At 41.2% G+C, this 19570-nt stretch overlaps 1 protein-coding gene across 3 annotated transcripts; it reads right to left on the bottom strand.

Annotated features, from left to right (window-relative positions):
* Positions 1–4964: 4964 nt before the first annotated feature.
* On the bottom strand, positions 4965–18937 carry LOC131236362 (geranylgeranyl transferase type-1 subunit beta-like). 3 transcript variants are annotated; one of them, XM_058233487.1, is made up of 11 exons: positions 18733–18937; positions 17650–17725; positions 15916–15974; positions 15695–15834; positions 9797–9852; positions 9635–9711; positions 9461–9506; positions 7187–7311; positions 6594–6661; positions 6052–6134; positions 4965–5339 (listed from the first exon to the last, which is right to left on the bottom strand). In XM_058233487.1, exons 1-11 carry the CDS (start codon positions 18907–18909, stop codon positions 5188–5190), a joined length of 1059 nt encoding a protein of 352 aa, XP_058089470.1. In that variant the 5' UTR covers positions 18910–18937; the 3' UTR covers positions 4965–5187. The 3 variants fall into 3 exon arrangements, with proteins under 3 accessions (XP_058089470.1, XP_058089469.1, XP_058089468.1); XM_058233485.1 differs by lacking the exon at positions 4965–5339 and having other exon boundaries at positions 5709–6134; XM_058233486.1 differs by lacking the exons at positions 4965–5339; positions 15695–15834; positions 17650–17725 and having other exon boundaries at positions 5695–6134.
* Between the last annotated feature and the right edge of the window lie 633 nt (positions 18938–19570).

Below are 19570 nucleotides of genomic sequence, written 5' to 3'. Positions count from 1 at the left end.
CTCCATCTTGGTGGGAGTCACCTTGTGAACAGCTTGGATTCATTATAAACATCAAGGTGGGGCCCTTGGCTAGCCAGGATAAACAATTTGAAACAGTTGGGGTACTTTCGTTTTCAATCATATCCAAAGAGAGGGCAACGGACCGGCAGATGGCATGGCCGGTGAAGGTAGCAACAGACAGTCACTTGCCATTCATCTCCTCGCAACATCTCTTCCTCTCCAAGTACGGGGACTGATCTTCCTAGACCGTCTTGGACTAGGAACTCTCAGAACTACAATGGGATAGTCGTTCCCCTGTTTTTTGGGTCCTTTTTCGGTACGTTTCTAATATGATAGGCGAGTCTCTCAATTTTATTGAGCTCTCCTGAAGCGATGTAAATTCCATGTGATTAATGAAATTGTGGCAACAGTCCACTTCTCTTTAAAAAAAAAAACATCAAGGTGGGCCTCAGGAAGGTTTGAATGGTGGGTGTTTCAATCCTCACTGTTTCTTGTAATGTAGCGCACTTGATTTTTGGATCTAACTCATTTTTGGGCTCAAGTCCCAACATGAGATGGGGATATTGATGGATGGATTGGATGTTAGACGAGCATTGAGATGGGCTCCACATGGCTCTTGGTTGGATGCACAATATTGCTTCCATACCTTGAGCACAACATGGCCCAAGCTCAATAGGGGCCACCATGATATATATGTTTGACAACTTGATTATAGTTGCATTTCCTTTCTCAACTAGCATTGAGGGGAAGGATTGCATGGAGTTGACTGTGGGGCCCACCACAATGTGTCTATGACATCTTACCTGTGCATCATGTACACCCCCCTCATGCTATTGCTATTTGCTAGGCCAAGATACTAAAAATCAGCCACACTGGAAGAAACAACGAAAAAAGTGATGCATAAAACCTATAAACCACAAGATGTGCCCTGCCTGACTTTTGAATTGGGCTGATTTTGGTTAGTCCCTTCCTCCTGATGGGTGCACCTTTTCAATGGGTTGGATTAGATATACACACCATAATGGGCCCCTACACAGCATCTTGAAAGTTTCAATGATGTGGCCTACTTGAGTCTTGGGTAAGGCTGACTTTTCACCTTAGGGTAGGAGAAGGAAGAATACCTGACAGAAGTGGTACTGGATATCATATAAGACAAGGTGGGCCCAACATAGCTCAACCATATTTATAATTATCTCTTGTATTTCTTCCAATCCAAAGAATAGTATTTTACATAGAAATTTCAGAGTCACAAACCCATTTGGTTTAGACAGGCTATATTTCACATAGAAATTCCATTACAGTCGCAAACCCATTTGCTTTAGGCTTTAGAGTAGCTCTATTTCACACCGGAAAATCTATATTCACAAACCCATTTGATTTAGAGTAGCTATATTTCAAATAAATAAAAAAACCATAGTCACAAACCCATTAGTATTAGAGATATTTCATAGACACAAACCCTTTTGGTTTAGAGAAGCTATGGACATGTGTGTCGTTATTACACAAAAAGAGGAGGTTACCCAAGGCAAGATGTGTTGGTATTACTCAAAATGGAGGTCTATAAAAGAAAAATGCCCATTTGAAATTGTTACATCGGATCTTTGCTAAATTCTCGTCCTAGATTTTTCTTTTCTTTTCTCCCTTCTCATAACAGAAATCATGGCTGATGGACGACCCTTTCCCTTTGACAAGTACGAAAATCTAAAGAAAAAATTAGATAAACAAAAGAAGTCAGGGACGAGGTTACAATTGATATGTGAGGAGACATTGGCTGGGGACAATGTGACTCGTTTGGCCGTAAAAGGTCATGCAGGCATTCAAAAATGTCTCAGTGGCTATGGTTCTAGTGGCTCAGTAGTTACAGTTAATTGCTATGGTGTGAATGGAGAGAAATGGAAATTGCAACTGAGGAAGGAGCAGAACGAGTACGCCTTCACATGGGATTTGGCCAATGAGATAAATAAAATCATAGACCAAGAAAGCAAAATACAAATATGGGGCTGCCCAGAGGCAAGTTGGGCGGACGGTGTCTGCTTCGTGTTTAGCTTCAACCTTTAGCGCATGAGAGTGATCGTGAAAGAAAGGCTGCGATCGTGCCACATGAACAAGTCCACGTGCGTGTGGCATAGGATAGATGGATAGATAAGTACCATTACACATATAATAAACATTGAGTCCTGGATACACATGCATGCATCTATAATATACCATGGCTTTTTTTTTCTTTTTCTTTTTTTTTTGTGATCTCTTCTTTTATTTTTTCTGATGACAGCGTTATATGAGCCCCACCATGATATATGTGTTTTATCCACGATGTTCATCTATTTTTCTAAATCATTTCAGGACATGATCCCAAAAACGAGACAGATCCAAATCTCAATTCAACTACACCATATATGAAAACAGTGGTGATTGAACGCCCACCGTTAAAAACTTCTTATGGCCCACCATAATATTTATTTGCCATCCAACCTGTTGATTAGGTCACATAGACCTGGATGAAGGGAAAGAAAAGAAAAAAAAAAACTGAGCTTCATTCAAAACTTCTGTGGCCCCTAAGAAGTTTTTAATGGTAGACGTTCAATCACCGCTGTTTCCTGTGGTGTGGTCCAGATGAGATTTGGATTTGTCTCATTTTTGGAATCATGCCCTAAAATGATACGGAAAAATGGATGGACAACATGGATAAAATACATATATCATGGTGAGGTACACACAGAAGCAATAAATTTTTGACACATCACTTAGAAGGTTTTTATTTGTTGGGTGTCCTCTCCCAACGGTTCCCGATGGCGTGGGCCACCTTAGTTTCTGATTATGCTGGTTGTTGGCCTCATTGACTAACGTAAAAGGGGTAGATCGGATGCACATATCAAAGTGGGCCCCACAGAGGTCATCTCTACTAGAACTTACCCTCTAGTTGATATTATATGATCATTTTCCTTGAAATAAACCAATAAAATGGACCCGACTCAATCTGTGGGTTGGACATGGACTGGGTTTTTAGGTCTGATAATCAACTGGGCTGGATCTGTCTGCATGTGCTAAATGTCCAATCAACTGGGCTGGACCCCACAGAGGTCATCTCTACTAGAACTTACCCTCTAGTCGTTGTGAAGGTTTGTTTCCTTGTGTAGTTTTTGGTTTCTTTCACGATATGCCCCCTTTTAAAGTCGTGGGGTGCCCGAATGTACAGGAGCTAATTATTAATGAAATGGAACCAGTTTTTTTGATTAAAAAAAAAAAATCGCCTAAACAAGTCTGATTTCTATTGTTGATGTGTTGAGTATTTCAGCAGTGGGCTATTCCCGATTTCCAGCCCAAGCTCAGTTCCTTATACCTACGGTTAGCTCGGACTTTGGGCTTTAGCTCATGGACTGTATCTGGACATGATTGGCCTGTCCCAGTCAGACCGCACGTGGTCCAAATGCTGAAACAAAAACGGGTGGTTTGCTTGTACATTTGGTTGCACTTTCGCAACCCCTCATCTGAACCACCTTCAACCAAACAAGTATTAGAAGCTAGAAATCAATTGGATTGGTTTTCTACGAGTGGACGAACAAAATCAGAATTAACTCCCTTTTGCATGAATTGCATCCAAATGGGCCCTCTTGAGTTCCTGATACTGCTGATTTTTGGGATATCCTATAACCTAGAAGGGACCCACCAAATGCATAGAGTGGATGTCCGATACACATCACAGTGGGGCCCACACAGCTCAAGCTCATAGAAAGCTCCCATGAGGTCGCCTTCGTGGCACCATTTCTAGTGCTATGAATTGGCCTGGATCCATGTCTGAATATATTCCAAAAATCCCAACAAATTCACCCATACCATTGGTAAAACACCATGTGAATCCGAATTAGATTCCCAGCATTTTGCCAAGATTTCAAAATTATCCGGTGGGACGTATTTGGATTCACATGGAATCCAATTCAACATTAAATATAAGGGTTGCCAAACATAGAGAAAACTCACATTTACCATCAATTCACACCAAATGCAGCCATCCAAAAGATATCTGGTTCATTGTTACAATTGATCTGCGAGAAGACAATGGCTCGAGCTGATGCGAGTAACTTCATTATAGATGATGATTTAGCCATGGCTGGTACCTGTAGTTGCTTGAGTGGTCCCAGTGATAAAATGATCTATGTTAATGGCTATGATCAGAGGGAAAGGAAATGGGAATTGTGTATGAGGAAGCAGCCCAACGGAGTGGAGTGGGCGGATAGGATAAAGGAAGTCATGACGCGACGCTTCTGATTTTATTGCTTTCACTTTTGCCATTGAAAGTATTGGAATTATCTGTTGTAGAAAAAAAGTGGTTGTAGGACTGCTCAGCTAACTCATATCCAACTAAGGCATGTCAACTCAGTTTCAGTCAGTACTTGACTCCAAGCAACCGAATCGAAAAGCCATGGTTGTAGATTAAGGGGACCTATTCTCAGTTTCCAGAGCACCACCGGCTTCAAATTATCCTAATTAGAAAATCGGAAAACCATTCATTTGGATTGCCAGATGCTGTTCTTGAGTGTGGATGCTTGTACTGGTTACCCGAAGGAAATACCTCTCCTGGATTTTATTGGCCAATTTGGATTTAGCCAATAAAAAGATCCAAACAAGATAAACCGTACATTCACCAATAAAAATGTGTGGCCCACTTAACAAGCCCATCTCATAAATTTCAGGCTAAACTGAGATGGTCAATGGAATTCACGGCACGCATTGGAAGCAACTACAGCAAACAAATAGTGGTTTTCTGATAATCCTATGCATCCAAGCACTCAATTCTACCAATCAAATACGGATCATTTGTTCTCTTTTTCTTTTTCTTTTTCACTACCCATTTCTTAGCTGTCCATTTTTTGCTTCTAAAGTGACAGCTAAGATAATCCAATCACTATTTTTGGGATTTTCCTAAAAATGGGCCAGAATGCACCCAAATGAAATTTCAATGAGATTTGTAATACGGATTTGTAATACACCTCAAAATGATAACAATAAGCATTTTGTAATACAGTTTATGTCACAATGAAATCAATAGCTATTTGAATCTGTACTCAAATTGCATGCTGCCAATTGGATGACCATTTTCACCAACCGAATTCCATCCTCTCTTGCATTTTGCTGTATTCAGCATTTGGCTGCAATCCTCGTAGAAGCCTTTGGATTTGCAGAAGATGGTCACATTCCAGAGGAAAAATCAGTGGTGCCAAGCTCGATGCAGAGCGGTTTTAGCCCAGGTTCATCCAACAAGCTAAATGCACAAAACCCATAGTAGGTATGGTAGAGGTCCGGCAGCTGATTTGGGAATTTACTGAAACCGCCGTACTGGTGCAGAAGAATCAATAGAATTAAAAGAGGAGCTCCAGAATGACATTAGTTACAATTGATGATCCGGGCTGATCCAATGGGTCCCACCATGGATTGACCACAGCCCAAAATCTCCAGGATGTGAAGATCCTGACCAATCTTTGGATCCTCGTTCCTATTAAATGTTTGCTGCATTTCTTAACTGTTTATGTCCCCATATAGGTTGGGGATCCAAGACACTGGTAGAAGGTTAGGATCATCCTGTCCAGGAGGTTTGGGGGGCTATTGTGGGGCACATCAGATCAATAGCCTGGATCCCAATTGTATAGCACGGGAGTCTGAGGATGCTATTCATATCCTTATGGATAGCATAAATATGGGAATGAAAACTCTCCATACGGCATGTACATGGTGTTCCAAACCATCCATTCACAGGCACAAGGACAAATGTCTTATGGACCAAAAAATAAAATAAAAAATTACAACAATAGGACAATAGTAATCAAGCTGACAGTTTTTTGTACAACATATGTTTCACAATTAGGTTGTCCGATTGGAGTGATTTTTGGTGTAGGATCCATTTATTGAGCCTTACGATGAATGGACGGTTCACCTCATCATACATGTACGCCACATATACGGTGTAAACCTTGGGAGGATTAAAATGGACTGCATCTACAATTAATAATAGAGCTATGACAGCAGAGAGAGAAGGTGAAGAACCATGTAATGGGGTCTGACAGGAAAGCAAAAAAGCACGCAGAGCATCCTTGTCAAAGAAGTGGTGAGCTCCTAAGATCTTCAAAACACCGCCGACCCTGAATGCCACATTGCCCTTTTTAAACATCACACCAAATGCAGCTGCAGACTCTTAGGGGCCTGTTTGGATTGATGGAATCCAAAGTGTAGATTTGGAAAGGAAAATGTCATATCTGAGGGAAACTGTGGATGAGGAAATCCATTGAAAAGAATCTAAAAAAGGTTGGTTGTTTTAATTTCCATCATGTTCAGAGAATTGTGGAATAGTCAATGGTCAAAAAGTAAAACCTGTTTCTCAAAAATTTTGTGGAAATGAGGACAATCGAGTTTTTTGGAGGAAAGGGAAAGACCCTTTTTTGAGGAAAACCTTGGAAAAGAAAATCGTATTCCACTGGTTACTTTCTTGTCACAATGGGTGGAAAATGACAGATCTACAGAAGACATTTTCTTTTATACAGTTACTTTTGGATTCCATCAATCCAAAAGAAGCCCTTAACTTCATGGCTATGTGGGCTTACCAAAATGCATAACATGTGTCACTAGGCTTGTTGGTTCGGCCTTGAAATCCACCATCAATTGTTTGCCTCTGTAGTAGGAAAAGGGAAGGGTGTAAACTTTCACATTCAAATGCTAACATCTGCAGAGGTTGTCACTGATATTAGAGTACAGAGGGCAGCAAAATGCACCCTGTCGAATTTGTATCGCAAGATCACAATATCCAACCATCTAATACATTTCAGAAATGACATCAGGTGCTTATTATGACACTTCAATCTTAAACCTGAAAGCACAATCCATGATGAGGAAATCTATGATGTTGATTGAGAATTTGCTTGGCCTGCATTTTGGTGATTGAAATCGTTCATATTGTGGGCCACATGGGGGATTGGAGATCCCTAAAGATGGCACTCCTCGTACAATTTGGGCCTCATTAAATGCGGACTATCGGTTGCAATCATCCATTTTCATGATGCAGAAGAATCCTGCAGCTACCTTAGGAATGGTGTATCACAAAAATATTGATATCACATACTGCTTTGAGACTGACAAAAGAAGAAGAAGAAGAAGAAGAAAAGAAAGAAAGAAAACAAAGGAGGAGAAGAAAAGACACCTCCAAGCTCCACTCCAGCAACGCTGGCACGTTGATGACAGAAGATGAAATGAATTTGGATAGACTATCATCTTTGATGAATCCCATCAACCGTAGAGCTGCAACCGCACAGTAAGTCGCACCACCTGTGTTGCTAAGACAGTTATAGATAGTAAGCTTTCAGACAGATGAGTTGACTTTTCCCACGATCACTCCCCCCCCCCCAAAAAAAAAAAAAAAAGATGTCAAGTTGGAAAGAAAGGGGTGTACTATTTTAGTCTATTTGATACTTTCTTTTAAAATGCATATGCCAAAGATGTGATTCTTCAGAAGCGCTCATCATTTTATTTGTTTAGGTTTTCCCAAAGTCATGATTTTATGACACAGACATCAGGAGGATTGCCTGAAAAACAAACAATCTGAACGAAGACCATACATTGTGACATCCAGATTGAAACCAGAAAAGCTGTAAATGGATCTATACACGAATAAAGACATTCCATCCCTCACTGACATAATCACAGCAGCAATTCAAATTGCTAAGTGTGTGTTTGGACTTAGGATAAGTGCCAAATTGTGCATCAGTGATAATTCCAGTGTGACAGTTGAAATAAAGGCGTGCTTCCAGAAATATATTAAGTGCATAACTGAATTCAGCATCAGACAGTATGAGTTTTAAAAATCAGCATGAATTGCCCTCAAGCTCCCTTGTAGGACAAGAAATAAGAGTGGTGGCAATTTGGGAAAATGGGCTTTCGGCCCAACGGGAGCTTAATAATTCCCCCACAGACCCTGAAATTTAAAGCAACCTCTTGCGGTTTTGGCCCCTCATACCTCAACAGAAGCTGATTCAAGCCCATGCTACAAAATTGTCAAAGCTTATCTTGACAGCGAAAGAAAATCCTCCTGTGTTAGTCATGGACACAAGGAAGAAATGGTCTATTTAAACTCAGTAGGAGAGTTCAGGAATTATCAAGTCAAAGTTAGACTGCCGCTAAGGAGCAACCTGACTTGTCCAGCAATGTCACACCAAATGGTGTTGGATTAACAGAATTGTTATATAAACACCATATAAAACCTGTAAATATGAATAGAAAAGAACTTCAAAAAAGAAAACATAGCCACAGAAGCTGCCAACGAGTTATTGCATCTTGAAAGTTACTTTTTTTTTTCTTTTTTTTTTTCTTTTTTGTTTTGGGATCACTATCAGGGAATGAACCCTGGATCGCTCACACACACTACACAGTCTCCACCAGCTCATCTAATGAGCAGGAGACATCTTCGAAGTTAGTTTATGTGTGGAACCAACATCTTTCCATTGATATCTTTATAAAACCATTCAGTTACCTTTCTCAAGCAATAAACATGGATATATATTCATGAAGCTGTGGATGGACCCACACAGTTTAATTAATGATGACCCATGTGGACCTATCACCTATTTATCTGCAAAAAGAGGTATGCTACAGCACTGCTTATGGGCCAAGATATAGCGTGTTTTTTGGGTTAAATCTAGCGGTCTTTTCTTTCTGTTTGAATCAGACAAGTCGGAAATTTCAAGGATAGGTTTTTAGATAATCAGGAGCTGAGATGATCCTAGAATCAAGGGCTGAGATTTATCCCCAGATTTTGTTTTATGTATATACACATTTTAATGGGATTCTTATTAGAGTGATTGATATTCTTTTTGCTGGAATCTTTTTTGAGAAGGGTTTTCTCTTTTTCCATAGCTGTGATTTCTTGAAGTTTATCCAAGAGGTACCCTCCTTATGGTGCTTCTCCATTAATCTCTTTTAGTGAATTTTGGATTGTTTTTCTCGAGTTTAAGGTGAATCAGATGACTCATCCGTACAACAGCCCCTTGTTTGCACCATATATGTACATAAATGAGCCTTGCCAATCCCACATGAGTGTAGAACCCAGCCATCATAACAGCAGCACATGTGCCAAGATGTACGAGATTGAAGCCATCCAACAGGTTGGTCCACTGTGTAGATGACCTGGCCAAAAAATCAGGCTGCTCCACTCATTAGGTCAATTACAATGCAAAAAACAAATGGACGGTTAAAAAACAAAATCAGCCAAGTTTCCTTAGTCATATTTTGTATAACGTCGCCACCTGATGAGTGGACATGCCTAATTTTTGGGACAGAACATCTACAAGCTGGAACCAACCAATTATTGCATTAAAAACCAATATTTGAAACATGTACGACAACCAAGTTCTGCACTAAAAAAGCAATAGTTGAAATATGCAAGTCGCAAGATAATATGGACTTTGCAGTATCTACTTACCATGAGATTCTGAGCCCGGAACTAAGCCAAAACCACCATCATATGACTGCAAATGACAGCTGGAATATTTAGTGTAGATGCATGACAAACCCAACATCTTTGAAAGGCATTTTATCAGGAAAAATGGTGGCAGCATAGAGCGGAAAAATCACAAAAGGAGCACTAGCCACAGACCTGGCAATTGAGTATATATTCCTTGGCTTTCTTTCTGTCCATTCCACTCCAATTATTTAACATAGAACAGATGGCAGCTGAAACATCGATGGAGCCTAATGACATTTGGGAGAAGTATATCTCATATGCATTAATGCCATGATATATGCGCGACTTTCTTACCAGCACAGTATATAAATCGGAGGTCCTTCTCTGCCCCTGTATGAATGGGCATAAAGCTGCCAAATGTATTAAATTTTAGATCAAAAGCTAAGATATAAAATAAAAATCAATACGAACAAACCGTGTATTATATTACATATATTTTTTATGGTGTGCATTTATTATATTCTAGGGGTGTGACACATGCAATCGCACGTGGGCATGGAGAGAGGTGTGGCCAGAGGAAGGAAGAGAGAAATGGAGGGAAAAATCCACGCCTAGAGGGCAGAGAAAGTCAGTCGAGGCTTTCTGCTGGTAAAATATAAGCCATTGGCTGGCTTTTGTGGAAGAAATCTGAGCCATCTGTCAAACACCAGCCACGTTTTCAAGTTCTTGAAATATCCCTAGCTTTACTTAAAAGGTCTTTCAAGTTCTCGAAATATTCAATGTTCTATGCCCTCTGGAAGTAATTGCAGGGGCAAAATTGGCCAAACACTACTCGTGTTATATGTAGTACAGATGATGTAAAATAAATGAAGTTCATCATAAAAATAATAATAATAATAATAACAGCCACCAAACACGTGAGGGGCCAAGGCAGAAAAGGACCAAGTTTGCCATCAAAATCTACGCTCCAAGACATAGGTATGTTACAAGAACACTTCACAGCTTGAAAATTTGCCCTGTCGGGAGGAATTATGGAAACCCTGGGGTCATAAGTCATAATGGTTCCTCCATCTCAGCATTACTGTAAATGCTTTAAAACTTTATGTATGAATATATCAGCATATGTGAGAGGGTGAAATCCTCTCCATTTCCACTTGGAATCAGGAACCAGTGCAAAACAAGCTTGATGGGTTCATTTCCAAATGCTTGCATCATCTCCAAGATCAAGAATTGAAGCCTGTTTGGATTTAGGCATAGTTGCATCATGGTTAACAATCTATGGCATGTTGTCAATGCTAGTTGACAAACACCATGGATCATAGACAAGATAGATTGTGGAACATGTAGGGAATTAAAGTTTAATTGGTGGCACACATACAAGTGCACATTGGCACATGTATCACATTTTTTAGTGCTTGAAGATTAACCGAGGTACATATGCACATGTGGGAAACCGCACACATGGCACATTGAAACATGTCATACATGTGTGTGGATAAATATGATCCTCGTGTCCACTGAAACTACGAAGTGCCATTAACAAGTAGTTCCACTTCTCCACAGGAGACACATTCCATGGTCTAGTGGTTACACTACACGTCCATGATTACTTGTCCAAAAGTGCATTGATTCCCATGCACACGGGGTTGACAAACCATGAACATTAACGGTTGTCCATGACGACTGGTTGAGACACAACTTTGCCCAAATCCAAACAGCTCGTTAAAGCATCATTCCATTAAGAGAGTGAAATCCTCCAATTCGTCTTCTTTGCAGTTCCTTCTATAAGTAATGTTCTAAACTAGCTAAAGTTAAAATAATAATAATAATAATAAATGTTCTCAACTAGCTTGCTCCCCAACTCTTCATTGCATTCTTGCACAAGGGATTCCTCGGTAGAAGCCTCCCAATAGAGGCTAGGGAAATGGATGTCATAGAAACATTTGCTCACCCAGATGTCTACCTAGCATCCCACCTTTCAGTCACCCACAATCTCACCTCTATCCCTCTTCTTTACTTTGAATCTCACCTTTATCCCTCTTCTTCACTTTGAATCTAGTTCCTATGGACAAAAATTGTAGTCAATAAGTTCGAGGAACTTGGGCTTTCATGCTTCAGAACCAAATCTACTTCCTTTAGCAACACAAGTTCTTCGAAATTATTGACCACAATCTTTGTCCATAGCACTTTGTTCGTCTCCAAACCCTTGTTGCCATTCACAAAGAACCCCCTTCTCTCCATGATTCTCCCACACCAAGACAGCCTTCTTTTTGCTTGCCTGAACTTCACTTGATTGTGTGGAATTTATGTTTCTCTCCCTTGCCTTCACAATCTTAATCTCTTGAGATTAGTCTCAAAAGCTTCGGTAGCACATCCAATCACCAATAATTCTACAAGAATTCCCAAGCATTAATTGTTACTAACAGTCCAAGCTTCACCGGAGTGCACTACAAAGAGTGAAATCAAGGTTTGGAATCAGTATGTCACGTAATGCATCATTCACCACCGATACCGCTATATATCGCCTGTATTGGGCTGTTCCAAGCTGATATGGGACTGATACACCCGTATCATTCATGGTCAATACCAGTACATATCAAGTGAAATGTACCGATTTTAGACGATACGTTGAAATGGCAAATATAGGATATGGGGATGAAATGGTTGCTAAAGCTAAGGACAGAAAGACATGGGTCTGTATGGGATCAATGGCATTGTGATGCAAGACATGAAAATTAGATATGACGTGCAAGATTTTAGGCTTTAAATCATAATAATTTAGAAACAATCACAATAATTCCACATCCCACATAAAGTCAAGCATTTAACAAGGGGAATCTACAAGAGTGAAAGCCTACACATGTTAGGGTTGAATCAATTAAAAATTATGGACCAAACAATGCTCAAAGGATAGTAGATTCATCCACATATGCAAATAATTATTTCCCAATCCAAGGGATTCTCACGTTTCAATTCGGGAAAACCAAAGATTTCAAAAGTGGAATAGAACTTGGGGATTTGAGATGACCTAGGGTTAGGGTTATAGAAACAAGGCAAAAGAGGAATGAAATAGAGACGAGAGGGAACCTGTAACCAGCCCGCACGTGTGGACAGCAAACCGGCCTGACGCACGTGCGTAGATGGCGGCCCACACATGTGTAGGGCCCACGAATCTGGAATCGGCCAGCTAGGGCCTGGTCGGCCAAGGATGGGCCACCTTCCCTCCAAATTTCAGGCCAAACGGATGATCGGTTTGAACACGGTACTCCACTGAAGTTTCAGCCCTCCTGCAGGGCCAGATTCTGAAAATCTGCTGTATGGGAAAAATTAGCTGCAAACGTGGGTGGATTTCATGAGGGAATGGTTGTAGGAGATGAGGAATATGGAAGGTAAGAGATGGGGGCGATTTGGGATAAGTATGGCTTCACACCACGATAGAGCCCTTCGAAGAATGGAGGGTTTCGCACCTAATTAGGTTTTCACAACTCAGAGAATTAGAGAAGCAGGAAAACACAAAATTTTATTAATCATCTTCAATGAAAAAAACCCTACAAGGGGTTGCTTATTTATAAGAAAAACATATACCCCAAAAGTCGCGCCATGTGCGCATACTATTACTTAAAGACGAAGTAATCAAAAATAACAACTAATCAATGCAATTTAAACCGTTCATGATGTTCCTAATAACGGTAATAAGCAAAACTCAAAGTCCTAGGTCACCTAGGGTGGTGAGCCACAATCATGAGATCCAATGATGGGATCCACATGATGATCGGGTCCACCCCAAGAAACCAAAACACAGTCTTCTAACTAGGAGGTCCTGCATGGATGTCGTCATCGATTCAGATTGAAGGCGGGGCCCTCCTTGCGTACGTGCGTAAGGGGGGCATGCATATGCGCAAGATGTCCCCATCACATTGGTTTGGTTTTCTCTGGTTTTAGAAGAAACTTCTTTTCCATTGTAGTCATCATCACCATCATAGCCCTGCCCCGGCTTATTTGGGGTCGCTTTTCATGTTTTGCTTGATAAAGGTTTGATGCCCAGATGCCCATCCAACATTGACCATGGTCCTTTTCATGGGATGCGGACAGGGTGGCATGCTGCTGCTACCAAATGGAACTTCTTCTACAAGTTTTTGAAGATGGACCAACCAAAATGATCTAGGAAATGCACGGCCACGACAACTCATCAATGTAAAATCACTATTTCCGAAACTTACACAATAACGCGTACGCTCATTTATCAAGGAAAATTGAAGCTCTACTTCCTTGTCACCTATGCTAGCAAATAGAAATGCTACCTAGCCAATCTTATGAATGCTCACCAAAACAAATGTTACACTATTAACAAAAAGGAGTTCTTGTACAAAGCTAAGCAGAATGAAATGGAACATTTCGCTTAGACCTGCAATCATGGTTTTAAATATCATCTGAAACCTAGGCGAAAGAGAATCGGTCGAGAATGAAACAAGTCATTGGAGTCACACTCAGAACAAGAATGAGATCGACCAGAGTGGTGGTTTTTTTTTTTTGAATGAGTTTGACTAGGGTTGTGGGTGTTTTTGTATGGCTACAATTTTTGGATGGGGATGATTTTGCTGTTTATATCTGTAGGAAATTCTCTTCGATGATGATAAAAAATAAAAAATAATAATACAAGAATTTGACGCAGATTTGGTCGTGCAGTACTCTTTCATTAACCAGATTTGTTCTTAGATCCTTCCTGCGTTTCGTATTTCCTGGTGCTTCCCGACCTCAACTGGCTCTCTTCTGAAGGCGTGGCATGGCGTTCATTTTGGTATCCAAATAAGTCCTATCTGGAGAATAGCCCTTTTGGTTGTCTGGTGGTAGGGGTGTACACGAACCGAGCTAGCTCGGTTAGCTCACTCGACTCGACTCGAAAAAACTCGATTCAACTCGGTTCGAAGCTGAGTTCGAGCCGAGTCGAGCTGATTTTTTTAGCTCGAAAATGAGTTTAAGCCGAGTTCGAGCAGGCCCCAGCTCGACTCGACTCGGATCGAACTAGTTCAATGACTTGGTTACTTCGCCATTGATGTTGCTCACCAAGTGTTTGATAAAATGACTCAACGAAGTGTGGCTGGTGGCAAGGAAGGTATGTACATGAAACAAATACCCTTTTTTCTTGGTTTTTATGTTGCTTAGAAGGTGTTTGATAAAATACCTGTAAAACCATTGCTTTTGTTTCACATACAGAGGGATTTTGAAGGTGCAGTCCAGGTGTTTGTGGAAATGCCTCGATGGCGAACTTGGCTAGAACTCGGCCCAAGCTGGCCCGAGCTGCTGACCGAACCGAGCCGAGCCGAGTTCGAGCTGAGGTCAGCAAGTGGCCGAGCCGAGTCGAGCTGAGGCCAGCTCGACTCGGTTCGACTCGATGTACACCCCTATCTGGTGGATTGTCTGGCAAGAGAGAAATGGCAGATGTTTTAGAGACAAATCTAATTCCGCAACGTCCCTAGTGCGCAGAGTTAAGCAGTTTATTGTAGAATGGGCTGCTAGCGTAGACAAGCTTAAAGGTTGTAATCTCCTTTTCCTTGGAGCCTAGTCAGCCCGCTACCTCAGCGGCCCTGCTCCTGTGTTTGTTTTTGTTTCTTGTTTCTGTTTTGTATTCTCCTTTTTTCCTTTTAATATAATTTTCATGACTCTTCAAAAAAAAAAAAAAAAAGAAGAAGAAGAAGAAGAAGAATTTGAGGCATGACTAGTGTAGATTACACTGGGAGCTTGGGCCCACTTGTATGGTTGCTTGAGCAGAGAATGTTTCCTCTAAATCAAGATATTTTGAAACCATACAACTCGTACATAAAGCAATCCAGAACCACAGAGAAAAGGAAACACAGAAGAAGAAGACGAAGAAGATCTGTAGTTACAAATTCAGAAAAGATCACATACGGGCTTTGTAAATGTACGCAAACTTTGACATATAGCCTCATCTTTCCTACAACATGTCACTTGTGCAGGATATCTGAGCCATGCAAAAGGTGGGTTGCAACATGAAGATCGTCTTGGGATGAAAATAAGAGTGGCCTGCCTGATGTCAAAATCAATCAACAACCAATAGGCAGACTCACATGCAGGTGCAGCTGCCTAAAGAGCAGATCGGCCTGATTTTCATAACAGGAAATCTTCATAGTGCAGCCTATCCTTTCTGCTGTTCGGATGTCCTTCACAAATAGCACGTTGGTGGGAAACATTGGAACAGCGCCTGCATGTGATAATTTCTCATTACAAACATACCTCCCATCAGGCTGTTGTAGGTGTTTCATCGAGACCACAATTGACTCCGAATCAATACTCAACAAGTCATAACCAACCATCTTCAATATGGCTAGTGCACAGTATGTACTTGCTAAGTGGCTATCATTGCGACTCAAAACCTGTCCACGTTACAACATAAAATAGCCTCTAGATAATGTATTAAAAAAATCTCAATATGAAAGTTCACTTCCAATTCATACCCAGACATCATGTGCTTGAAATTGAGAAGTTCTTGAACTATGAAATCCATAGAATTCTCCTAAAACAGACCAATAACACATCAGCATCAGTACATAGTATGCTAATACATTAAACTGAAACGCTATTTTGATGCAAGCTTGAGGTTTGCGAAGCCCGCACGTGTGTACAGGTCAGCTGATATAGATGCCACCACATGTGCTAGAGTGGCACATATGAAAAATCCAAGCCCTTCATCATGTGGACCTCACCTAGTAGACGACACTGCCGAAAGATAAAGGTCGTCCACTCAGTAAGTGTGCCATGGTATTAGAAATAAGTGGGCGAGTTAGAAAACTTCGGGTGATTTTTTTTCCTCATCCACACATTTGTTTACTTAATGGTGGCCTACCAGGTCTAGTGGACCAACCTGATTCCTGGCATAGGAAATCTACATGGTGGTACCCTTCTGATGGATGACTTGGATGGTCCACATGTATGCCACGTTGGCATATGTGGTAGCATGTGCATTAGTTCACTTTTAAACGGTGTGCGCCTAGCAAGGCTCTGAAAGCTTCCTAGAATTCAAGTGAGTTCCAAGCATGGCCACATATGATCACAGTGAACCATTTGATAGGAGGGGTCCACCATGATTGAACATGGATCCAGTACACCCCAACCAGGTGTTTACCTCAACCTATTGGCTTCAGTACATCCTACTCTGCTTAATTCATTCATTTAGCGCAAGGCGTCAACGCTTCCTCTCTCTGCTTCATTCCATAAGGCGAGTGCTAGCCTAAAGCCCAGCAAACAACGGCTTCAAAGCTTATTACTAAGGTAAAATGAACTGGCACGCCTGAATTTATAGTCTTTTTTTTTTCCTGGGTCATGTGCAATATATGGTAGGTTCCTCCTATCCAATGGTCTTTATTGATCATAAGTAGGCTAGGCTGACTAAGCTCTACATGGAAATTTTGCCATAATAAGGTATAGAGAATCCGCATTGTATCATAGCTCCTATGACCATTGATTTGGTGGGTCACCACATAACTGGCCAAAAGCCAAAAAGTCACAATGATTAGCCAACCCTATCTAGCTGTTACAAACTGTGCATGTTGAATCTGGACAATTGCCCTTTTTTCGTCCGGCATCAAGTGAACTGTCCATTTACAGGCCACCAATTGGTAAGCTACCATTGTCCATTCACCTTGATCTTTAGGCTGTGGTCCATCCAGATGATGGTCCACAAAATCCAAGGTCTAGCTCACCAAAGATGTGCCCAATGTATGGTGGAGAGGCTTAGGTGCCCACTTCAGAGTAGTCCAGGTATAAAATCATAGAAAACAAATAGGAATTATATCATACACAGCTCCTGTCTTTGTATGGTCTACATGGTTCAAATTCTGGCACATGGGCATATGGCTGGACAATCCAGACCATTATTCCATTGTATCCTTCCACGGATGGACTGTGCCCCAATAACCTCCCAGATTGGAACATCCCAGTGACCAGTCTTGGACCTTCTTTCAGTTGAACACGGAACATCATCGCATTTCTCTTTCTTAACCATCTATTTGTAGACCACAAAATTAAGTCAAAATCATCCTATCGAGCAGATTTCTGGGGCATGGTGAAGCACAGCAGATCAACAGTCTAGACCCCTAAATGACAAACTTCGCTCATCAAAAAAAAAAAATCAGCCAAAAAATGTGCAAAGATGCAGGCCACACATCATACAATTCATCCACAATAATTACCATTTTCTAATTCAGACTCATTCGAAGGATGTTCCTGTAAAGATAATACCCAATTGACGACTCCGTCTTTATCGATCTGAATTATCGTAAAAAAATAATGTGGTAAAATTCAGTACTCTATAACAATATAAAGTAAGAAATATTAGATATCTTTTCTCAAGGCCGTATCCACTGCAAAGCCTGCTAGGTAATGTGTAACCTACAATTACGGGTCCAACAAGAAACATGCATGACATCCAATCCATCCATCATGTGCCCCCACCCTCGGCCTCATGTTCTCCTCGGCAGCCAAAAATTCAAGCCCATTCAAAACTCAGGTGGGTCACCCCACAAAGAACAGTTGGGATGGGTATGCCCACCATTTAAAATCTTCCAGATTGCATGTGGGGTCCACCTTATTTTGTATATGCCATCCAATCCATTCAGAGGATGTGCCCCACCAGGATGACTGGACTGACGAGAACTCAGGCCATTCCAAAACCTAGATGAGACCCACCACGCAATTTTCGAGTTTTTGGGCATGATTTTACCCACCAAAGTTTTGGATCGGCCAGATTTTGGGCACCACAGAGAACATGAGAGGACACACATGATGGATGGATTGAACTTCATTCACACACCTAGTGGGTCTCGCACATCACATTGGAATCTACAAAAAACTTTGTAACGGATCCAGCCCCATCTTTTCTCATTGGGAATTTGGATGCCTGTTAATGATTTACAATCTGTGTTTGGATGTTGAAAAATGCCTGTAAATCATATACAGCTTTCAGCCTCATTTGATTTACAGGCAAAAAGCTGTGGCTCTCCATTTACAGCCTAATGAAGAAAGATTGGCGCTCCATTTACAGGACTCAAACAATTTACAGGCTATCCAAACACAGACAATCATTTACAGCTTACAGCCAAACAGGAAAGGTTTTAACTGATTTACAGCACCACTTAAACCATTTACAGGCATCCAAACGACCCCTAATAGAGAGGCGCACCGTTTCTTTTCTACTTTGGTAGTAATTGCGTTGTGAAATATTAAAAAACAGGGTGTATCTATCAATTTTGAGAGAGAGGGTGAGAGAGATGTACTCGATCGAGGGCGTTGAGGATGTCTAGGCCAGAGATGGCGAAGTAGGCGAGGGTGAGACGGTTGATGTCTTGCTCTTGGTAGTCTGCGGGGAGGGTGTGGACCATCATTTCTAAGAAGGTAATGTGGCGATCTTTGTCGAAGGAGGAGGAGGTCAAGCCACTAGAATCCATCTCCATGCGGACTACGGCGGCGGAGAGGGAGAGAGGGAGGGTTCCGCGAAAGAAGGGAAATGTAGATGCTGATTTATGGATTCGTCTTGCCCACTGTGGCCCACATGCTGAGTGTTCCCATGATCTGAACCGTCGATGTTGTGGAATTTAAGTTATATGGGATAACATCAATGGATCTCATTCACTTTTAAAATCAATGTTTAATATCATCACTGAAGCAAGATTGTAGGAACATAGCTTACTCGTGTTAGTAACGAGAACATGGACGGTTCATATTATCGGACCATATCTACATGTGGGCCCGGTCGATGGCCATGACAGCATCGATAGGGCTGTCCATAAAGCCGAGCCAGGTCCAGCTATGCCAAGATTGGCTTGACTCATCAGCGCTTCCCTTGAAATTGCCATTGGAGAGGCTTATTTGTCGAACCTTCTGAGTCGAGCTAAAGACAAGTTAATGGATCAACGTAAGGCGAGTTTATTTTGAGTTGAGTCGGGCGTACTCCCAACCCAGCCCAACTCAGCACCTAACTTGCATTTGACTCAACTGAGCAAACTAACCCAACGTGAACCTAACTCAACCTAACTACCCGGCTCAATTGACCCAACCAACACTTGGCCTAACTTTTAAATCAAATATTTAATTAAGAATTATATATATATATAT

Source organism: Magnolia sinica, unplaced genomic scaffold, assembly GCF_029962835.1.
Source record: "Magnolia sinica isolate HGM2019 unplaced genomic scaffold, MsV1 ctg424, whole genome shotgun sequence".
Classification (NCBI taxonomy): domain Eukaryota; kingdom Viridiplantae; phylum Streptophyta; class Magnoliopsida; order Magnoliales; family Magnoliaceae; genus Magnolia; species Magnolia sinica.
The sequence above is the reverse complement of the archived record's forward strand: the minus strand, read 5'-3'. Positions and strand labels throughout refer to the sequence as shown.